The 9,906-nt window shown below is 39.6% G+C and overlaps 1 protein-coding gene across 3 annotated transcripts in view; it reads right to left on the bottom strand.

The window, feature by feature from the left end:
• The window catches only part of Lin54 (lin-54 DREAM MuvB core complex component), a 41,674-nt gene extending 32,466 nt beyond the window's left edge, over positions 1 to 9,208 (bottom strand). The window contains exons 1-2 of one of the 3 annotated variants that reach the window (XM_028773663.1): positions 9,160 to 9,208; positions 4,154 to 4,277 (exon numbers count right to left, since the gene is read on the bottom strand). In XM_028773663.1, coding sequence (XP_028629496.1) covers positions 4,154 to 4,277; positions 9,160 to 9,180 — 145 coding nt within the window. In that variant the 5' untranslated portion in view covers positions 9,181 to 9,208. Of the gene's footprint in view, positions 1 to 4,153; positions 4,278 to 8,496 lie in introns of all 3 variants that reach the window. The other 2 variants (XM_028773661.1, XM_028773662.1) reach the window with 2 other exon arrangements.
• Positions 9,209 to 9,906: the final 698 nt, after the last annotated feature.

Here is a 9,906-nt window from a genome sequence, read left to right as displayed (position 1 = left end):
AGAGGGAGAGGGAGAGGGAGAGGGAGAGGGAGAGGGAGAGGGAGAGGGAGAGGGAGAGGGAGAGGGAGAGGGAGAGAAACACGCACTTGGGACAAGCCAGGACTTGGGCCCCAAGTCTTCGTCTCTGTACTTTACACATACGACAGCTATCTTCCTATTTGAACTTAAATCATATAGAGCAAAATTAGAACCAACAGTTCTGTAGGGAAGGCAGCTTGGTTGGCAGAGGGTTGCCTAGCATGCAGGGAGCCCTGAGAACCTCATAAAGCAGGCAAGATGGGACACCACTGGAGAGGTAGAGACCTGAGGATCCAAGGACTTTCTCAGCAACAGAGGAGCCAGCCAGGAATATGTAAGACTTAACTCAAAAACAAGACCAAAAATCATACAGACATTTACAAACAGCTACTGGGGCCAAAGATGGCTCAGTAGTTAAGAGCACACGCTGTTCTTCCAGAAAACTAGAGTCAGATCCCAATACCCACATCAGGAGGCTGCAACTCCTTGTAGCTTCACCTCTAGGGGATTTGATGCCCTCTTCTGGCCTCTGGCCCAAACAAATGACAGCACATAAACAATGGAATTTTAAACATTTAAAAACTATTTTAAAGTAATTTTTAAATGTTTCTTTAGGGGACTGGGGGGATGGCTCAGTGGTTAAGGGCACCAACTGCTCTTCCAGAGGTCCTGAGTTCAATTCCCAGCAACCACATGGTGGCTTACAACCATCTGTAATGGAATCTGATGCCCTCTTCTAATGTGTCTAAAGACAGCTACAGTGTACTCATATACATAAAATAAATAAAATCTTTTTAAAAATTGAAAACAGCATATTCAATAATAAAAACACTATTACTTTAAGTATTTAAAAATATTAACATTAAAATGACTTCAGTTAAACAGATTTGACGGTGGTATTTTATGCTATTTAGAAACTCTCATTAAGGTTACTGGTTATTGTGGTTACTGACACTGTTATGGTTGTTTTTATAAATATGCTTATTTATGGCACAGATTAAGGCTGAAATATTTACAGGTAAAAATTTACTACCTGAAAGTGCTTAAAACAATACACAGATGGAAGGGATGGAAGGCTTATGAAATAAGATTGGTCAAGACCTAATGATTTCTTAAGCTGACTGAAAACATAATCAAATTTCATTAAGTGATTTTCCCTAAAAAGTAAAAACTATATGCATATGTGTATGTGTTCACAGGCTTGCTGCCACAGGGCCATACCTCCAGCCTTCTGCGTGTCTAAGTATGGGTTTGTGCAAGTGAGTGCAGCATCCTGGAGGCCAGAAGGGTGGGAGCTCTGGCCTCCTGTGGGCCACCACGCGTGGGTGCTGAAGCCAAGCTGCTATGAGGCTTCCTCACTGAGCCATCTCTCCAAGCTCTCGGAAAAACTCTAAAGACAATCTCAATGATTGAAGATAACTAATACGGGGGAGGGGGCAGGGAGGAGCACTTCAAATGAACTCAGTTAAAACAGAGCAAACATTATGCAGCAAAGGACTGGCAAGATGTTTCCGCAGGGAAAGTACTTCCCGAACAAACCTGATGACCCCAGAAAGGAAGAATCAGACAAACAGATCCTCAAAGTTGTCCTTGATTTCCACACACCAACACAATCATTTAAATTTTAAAGCAAACTGTGAATATGGAAGGAAACTAAAAGCAATTTTACTTTCTTTTTGCTTTTCATCTTACAAGTTCTCCAGTCCCCTGTGCTACTCACTGGTCTCTCTCCCTTACCACTGCAACTGCAGCGCTGCTGGCCACTGGGAGCTGGGGTTCCCATGGGAAATGAGGCTGCTGAAGGTACCCTCGGGCCTCTTTAGACCAACTGGAGGCCATCCCCTTGCACTCAGGGACAATGATTAAATGACAGGTGCAGGAAGGCAGACTAGAAGTAAAAATAGAAGCCCCATTTAGCAACTGTAGACCAGTGAGTTACCCAGTGGGTCAGTTGAGGTGCTGAAGCACCCTAAACTCAGGAACTGGGCAAGATGGGCCATGTGGTCAGCGTCCCAGGGTAGGAATTAAGAATTGGTGGCCAGACAATGTTCCTGTGTACAGATTTCACTCTTTTGGGGTAGAGGCATAGGTTACTGTAGAGTAAACCTAGGATCTAACTAACACTTTAGGCAAGTGCTTTATCACCAAGTTATGGCCCAGCCTACAAACCTTCTATTAAGGACTACTATGTACAATATTTAATGTCAGCTTGGAGTACGATGGTCTCACATGCTTGAGGCTTTCCCTCATGCCTCAGTGGAAAGTTTCCATTTTGTGACTAGATCCCTTCCTGAGTTCTGGATAGCCCAAGTAAACTCCATTTATGATTCCTTTACTTTTTCCCCTAGCTTTATTAAGGCTAGTGAGACAGTTCTGTGAATTAACAGCGGTCATCACCGAATCTGAGGCAATGGACCTAAGTAATGTCCCAACCCCACATGGTTGGAGAGAGGAGACTGCCTCAGTTGCCCTGTGACCTCCACAGATACTCGAAGGGACATAAGAGCTTACACTCAGCTTGCATTTGGCTATTTCAGAACATACTTTAAAATCCAGGGGTTTTGTTGTTGCTTTGTTTTTTAAGGAATCTGCTAGATTTTCCTCCAGGAAACATTTGATTTTTCCTTTTTTTTTTTTTTAAATATTTTGTCATGTAGTGTGTTCTCAGAGTCTGACTGCTCACAAGCCAGGCGTGTGTAGAAATCAGACAACATCCTGGAGAGGTCAGGTCTCTCCATCTTCTCTGTAAACTTAATACTGACAGGTCAAAGCCAAGAAATGAATCAAGCAAAGAATATTTTAGGCAAGGATGGGACAAAATCAAATCCGTACTTTAGAAAAATGAGGTATACACTGGTAAATCCATCTTCAATGAGAAACCCCCGATTTAAAAAACAATCTTAACATCTTTTGAAAAAGTATCAGCTGCACTAGTGAGGCTATATCAGAAGACCACTGTGAGTCCAAAAGCCAGCCTGGGCTACAGAACAGGCACCAGGCTAGTCAGGGCTGTAGAGCAAGGTCTTGACTCCCACCCCTCTGCAGACTAAACTTAGTGCACACAATTCTAGTGACACAACAGATAGTGAGCATTCTGTCTACAATTAAGGGAAAGCTGGGACTAACTTGCCACATGCTATAAATGATCCAAGGACTGAACAACAGCTTCCATGATAGTCAGGGAGAGCTGTATAGCTTTGGACTTTGTTGTTTATATTAATGTAAACTGATATCAAGGTCTGAGGCACAGACAACCTTTCTACTAATTGAACTACGCCCCTGACAGAGCATTTGAAATCTAAGTGTCTGAATGATACAGTGACTGGCAAGGATACAGTTTAACGGGTAATCAAAAGGAGCTGGGTGACAGTAAGGAGAGTGCTGGTAAACGGACTAGAGCTAAATTCTGTTATATCTTGATAACAATTATTTGTTAACATGACAATTTCCCATTAATAAAGAATTTCATGTGTAGTCGAAGAAACTGGGTTATGATTTACTATTTTGTATGTGTATTTTTTTAAAGAATTATTTATTTACACTGTCACTGTCTTCAAACACACCAGAAGAGGGCATCGGATCCTGTTACAGATGGTTGTGAGCCACCATGTGGTTGCTGGGAATTGAACTTAAGACCACTGGAAGAGCATTCAGTGCTCTTAACCACTGAGCCATCTCTCCAGCCCCACTATTTTGTATTTTTATAGGTTTTGTTTTTTCTGTGTATGTATCTGTTTGTTTCTTGTGTTTTCTCTTTGTTGTCTTATTTTTTTTGTCCTAGTTTATTTGATTTTATTTTTTATTTTTTTATTTTATTTATTTATTTATTTATTTATTTATTTATTTTTTGGTTAGCCTACTTGTTTTCTAAGAGAGAGAGAGAAAGACGACTGGAATTGTGGAGAGAGGATCTGAGAGGAGCTGGGAGGAGGAAATGAGAGGAAGGAGCTGGAGAGGAGCTGGGGAAATCACAATCAAAATATATTGAATGAAAAAAATTTTTTCAATAAAAAGAGTGCAAAACTACTAACAAATAAGCTATAATTACGTTAAAACATTTTAAAGTGACCGAGAACCTTTTCTAAATCTAGGACAGATCCACACACAAAGTAGACAAACTGTAAGGACAGATAACCTGTGACAACGGGTGGAGACGCTTGAGTTGTCTGTCCTGTAACTGCTTTGCTATTAATTGGTTTTGCAAAAATCAGCTTCGTGATCACTGGACCTGAGGTTGGTGTTCGAGGCTTCTTAGCAATCTGAAATATAAATAACCATGAAGATATTTCCATAAAACATGTGTGCAGTAAAACGAGACAACATTCATACACAGTACAGTAAAGTCAGATCATTTGGCAAATGTATCTATGTATTAATGTATAAAACATTTAAAATAAATCCACTCACCAAAATATTAATATTACCATTATGTATAAGCACATGTGTCCTAATACCACTACTTTACAAGAAATCCCTAGTCTCTATGAAACATGCACATGGTGAAAACAGTTACGTTTAATAGTAATAATGTTTAATAATGAGAGTCTACACATAATATTAGTTTTCCAAATAGGGTATTTAGTAAATTTAAAAATACAATATCAATCATGAGGACTGCTGTACAAATACACATGACCACATTTACCTAGAATCAAATGTAGATTACAATTTTACAGCTACATCGTCTTTCTTTTCTCTTTCTCTCTCTTTTTTACATTTTTGAGATATGTTCTCATTCATCAGCTAAGACAGGCCTGGAGTTCACTATGTACCACAAGTTGGCCTTGAACTCAAGGCCATACCCCTGCCTCAGCTTCTCAAATACTGAGATTACAGACAAGAACCACGCTACCAAGCAGACCTAGAGCTACACACACACGTACCAGAAGGAGAAGAGCTGAAGCAGTTAAAGTCAGACCTACACTCCCAAGTGTGGTTACAGGTACAAGCCACCAGATTCAAGCTCAATGATTTTATATTGCAAGTGTCACCAAATGAAAAGACATCTCTGCTAAAAGGCAGGAACAGAAACTTACCTGGCATAAAACTCAGAACTTAATGTGTGAGGAACATTAAATGTTTTATCTCTTGGTGGATATGTATACTGAGATCCTGAAGTATTATTTATAATGGAGATAACTCATAAATAAACAAGACTGACATGAGTAATAGCAATACATTAAAAACGGAATTGATCACGGCTGAATACCAGCTTTATGTGCTCAAATTACAGACAGCAGTTACGCTCACAGTGATAGCTTTCTTACACGATCTCATCTTGTTCTTACAGTAGTATTTCTTTAGCACTGCTAAAAATAACGATTTCCAGATCCATCAAGAAACCATCTTTTTTTTTTTTTTTAAATAAGGCCTCACGTTGCCTAGCTGGCCTTGAACTCCTTCTGCCTCACCTCCTAAGAATGGGGATTACAGATACACACCACCACATCTGTTTTTATGTTATGTGATACTGTGTATGCCCTTGAAAATGAGTATTTTACTTACACTTTTGTTCTAGGGTAGCTTAGGAATCAAAGTGAACTGGCCTGGTCTATAGTTCGTTTGCTAGAGCAATTGCCTAGCATGCACACAGCTCAGGCACTTAGAGCACTTATTGCTCTGCAGGGGACCTAGGCTCTACTCCCAGCACCCAGACAGCTCATCTGTGACTCGTTTCAGGAGATCTGATGTCTTCTTTTGAACTTTGCAAGAACTAGGAACGCACATGATATGTAAACATACATACATACACACACACACAGGTAAAATATTCAGATAGATAGATAGATAGATACAATACATAATACACAAGCAAACAACTTTTAAAAAATTTTTAAAGAATCATTTTCAATAAATTTATATAAGCAGATTAAGACAAAATAAAAAAAGAAAGAAAACGTATAAATAAGGTAGAAAAGTCAGCCAATAACTCATGCGGATAACTTTCAGCATCATGTGGGACACATTCAGGGGTCACTAAGGATCTATGCTGCTTAGACTGTTAGCTACTTATTATGCTTAGCTCTTTGAAAACAAGTATAACTGTACTGCTATCTGAGTATGGCGCTATTGTACGTCTGCCACTATCCTTGCCTGTGGCGTGGTGACTGCTCTCAGATGGATCTCCTGTACTCCTGCCTGCTGTCCATACTCTAACAGCCTCAGTGCTCTGACTGCATGTTTTAAAAGATTTGTTTATTTATCTTATGCATATGAATACATTGTAGCTGTCTTCAGACAGACCAGAAAGAGGGCATTGGATCCTATTACAGATGGTTCTGAGCCACCATGTGGTTGCAGGGAATTGAACTCAATGCCTCTGGAAGAGAAGTCAGTGCTCTCAACCGCTGAGCGAGCCATCTCTACAACCCTCTGACTACATTTAAAATAATGCTGTAGACTGGGGGGGGGGGGGTGTAAATTTGTAAGCTTAAATTCTTCAAAAGAACCCAAATATTATGGGACCTAATGCAGACTGTGTACTTAGAAAATATTCTAAATAGGTTTCTTTAGCTTTCTGTTGTTTAGCTGTTTGCCTGTTTCTTAGTTGTGTGAGACAGTGTCTCAGTATGGAGCTCTGGCTGCCCTAGAACTCATTATACAGATCAGACTGTCAAAGATCCTGAGTATGTAAGACATGCACCACCATGCCCAGCTCTGTTATACTTTTTTTAAAAACAGAAGTTTTCAAAACAAATAGAATCAGATTTTACAGAGCCAATAACAATAAAATAAATGAGTATTAGACACAAGTCTTTTATTGTCAATGCTTAGGAAATTAAAGAAAGAAATCAGTGGATGGTTTATACGCCACTCTCAGAAGTGAAGAGACAGCATTCTGGTTTCTATCACCTGTTCCCTGACAACATGATGATCCATCACCAAGGCCAATCACAACAGGTCTAAACACTCAGGACAGGATGCTTAACAGTGATAAGGGAAGTGATCTCATCCATGAGTGCCTCAGCAAAGACAAACCCATTCAAGTGAGGGGTAACAATGATGAAGAAGCAAGGAACATCAACTGTTAAAACAGTAACAGAAAGGAAACAGCACATTACGAGGTTGAAAAACCTTCTTAACGCACAGTTCATAAGAATAAAGTTTCTAATTCTTTCCCAAAACAACAAGCAAAACTTGAACATAAATGTCAGCTAAGAGGAAGTAGCTCAAACCTTTGTACTACTTACACTCCTTTCTTTGTTACTTTGTCTCACGCCTTCTGGTTTCTCCTCCCACCTCCATACCCAAGGTTTCTCTGTGTAGCCTTGGCTGTCTTGGAACTCTCTCTGTTGACCAGGCTGGCCTTAAACCCAGAGATATGCCTGCTTCTGCTTCATGAGTGCTGGGATTAGGGTTAAGGCGGGGGGGGGGGGGCAGACTGGCTGCCTTCTGGTTTCTTTTCAAAGATAACTCTTCCAAACAGGAAATGTACTGTGGCTTCCCTCTAAGTGAATCACTGCATTTCTAAGTGCTGCAATGGCCTAAAGGGGCTTTGGGGGCCATTAAAAACTGAAAGAATTTCATGTATGTCCTGGTGATCTTTTATTATATTGTCTATATTATTTCCGTATTATTAAATTCTATTCTGAAGGATGCTTAATGTTTTGAAAACTATACAATACTATGTCTTGTTTTAAATGATCAAGCAGCCATCTTAAGCTAAGGTAAAAACTTCAGAGAGCAAACTATCCACAGTTCCACAGCCTATGGATAACATGGGGGTGACTGAAACCCAGCAGGTCCAACTCAAATTGCACTTTGCTCCATTATATTCAGTATCTTTCTCGTATTCCAAACATAAACAACAGTGATGGACAGTAAGTTTCAAGCAAGAGACAAACACTGGTGAGCATTAGCTATTGCTGGCTCCAAGGGGTTCTCAAAACAGCAAAGTTTACATACCCTTTAGTCATTAACCAACCAGAAAAGAAAACAGATGGATTGATTCGATAGCTTTGCAGTAAGTTGGACATCTTTTTTATTTTATTTTATTTTATTTATTTATTTATTTATTTATTTATTTATTTATTTATTTATTTATTTATTGGGTTTTTTGAGACAGGGTTTCTCTGTATAGCCCTGGCTGTCCTGGAACTCACTCTGTAGACCAGGCTGGCCTCGAACTCAGAAATCCACCTGCCTCTGCCTCCCAAGTGTTGGGATTAAAGGCATGCGCCACCACCGCCCGGCTAATACTCTGTAGCCAAACTACCAATATGTATAAAATACATAAAAGACTATAAATATATGACTTGAAAGTTAACCAAAACTTAGTTTGCTTTAAGTTCTCTGGTAAAATTTTTTCATGAGCATTAAACATAACAAATTTAACAACAAAACAAATCCACACAATTACTTTAAACATTCCAAAGAATTCATTAAAAGTTAGGCAATTAACAACCCTATAAACACAACTTTAAGTCAGTTTAACTTTTTAACATGCACTTTAAGTAATATGCCCTTTTTTGTTTTTACCTGTACTGTTTTTAACTGTTGGGTCTGTAACACAGAGGGCTGAGTTGTAGTATTAATCAGTTGACTTCCTGGGGTGAGTGCTGAGACACCAATGACAGGTTTCACCTCTGGCCTCCCTCCAATGGTAACTACTTTAATCTGCTGCGGTGGTAACTTAGCATCTCCTGGCTGGGCCTGAGCTGTAACTTTCTGAGCCTGGGGTAGTTGGCTATGGGGTAGTGCTAAAACAATTGGTGAACCAGACTTGCCCAAAGTTGTTAATATTAACTTCTGTCCATCTGGTTTAAGGGTCTGATTGCCAAGTTTAAGATCAGATGTCTGTGATACTTTGTTTAAAATAATCTGATTGGCTGATATAGTCACAGGAGTCTGAGCACCAAGTTTTTGAAGGCCACTTGGAAATGCTGGTTTCACTGTGGTATTAGAATCTGCTTTAGAAACTGTGGTATTCACTGCAACTTGGTTAGTGTGGTTACTGTACACTGTGATTGGTTCCGTGGAAATGGGCGTGGCTGTAGAGTCACCAGTAGAATTTATGTTGACAATTTCTTCCAGTTCTGTCTCCATAGGAATTGGGGATGACACAATTACAGCCTCAATACTATCCTCATCCACTAAAGTTATAGCAGTGTCCATTATGTCCTCTGGAAGCAAACTATTCACCTCGGCCGGCACCACCTCCATGATCGCACGGCTTCGAGAGAGATGCCCAGGTGCTGCAAGAAAAGTGGAAAACCCCGTTACCAGGCTTTGAAGCAGATTTTTGAAAATACATTCGAGAAAAATGTAAATAACAAAATAAGCAGTCTTGACACTGATCTATAATTAACTGGAGGCTATCCCTGATGCTGATCTAAATCACACCACCTTTAAGAACCTAAGAAATGGAAATATCTTCAAATCTTCAATGACCTATCTACAAATGGCACTACCCTGTTTATAAACATCCATTAAATATTAAAGGAGTTTCTAGATGAATCCACTTCATGGAGATCAAATAAACTATGCGGCCCAAGTCTAATCAACTAGATTCTTACTAAAGGGATTTTTCTTTGGAAAGATGTTCAAATCCTCTGCCATTTAAAGTGTCAAAGGGAAAACTATTTAAGACTATACAAGTCTAAAGAGACGGCTCAGCAATTAAGAGCAACTGTTGCTCTTGCAGAGGACCAGAGTTCAGTTTCTAGCACTGTCATGGCTGGGCTCCATCCAGTTCCTGGGGATTTAATGCCCTCTTCTGACTGCCACAAACACCAGGCATGCACACAGTGTACAGACATACATGCATGGAAAACACACATATAAAATAAAAATTAAACATAAAAGAGAATGTACAACCAGCCCCCATCAAGGAAAAATATAAGTTTAGATTATGGACAGATCAGCCAAAATGCTTTTACCTAAATATCC

The sequence above is a fragment of the Grammomys surdaster genome, unplaced genomic scaffold (genome assembly GCF_004785775.1).
Source record: "Grammomys surdaster isolate TR1022 unplaced genomic scaffold, NIH_TR_1.0 233, whole genome shotgun sequence".
NCBI lineage: Eukaryota > Metazoa > Chordata > Mammalia > Rodentia > Muridae > Grammomys > Grammomys surdaster.
This window is presented reverse-complemented; position numbering and strand designations above follow the sequence as displayed.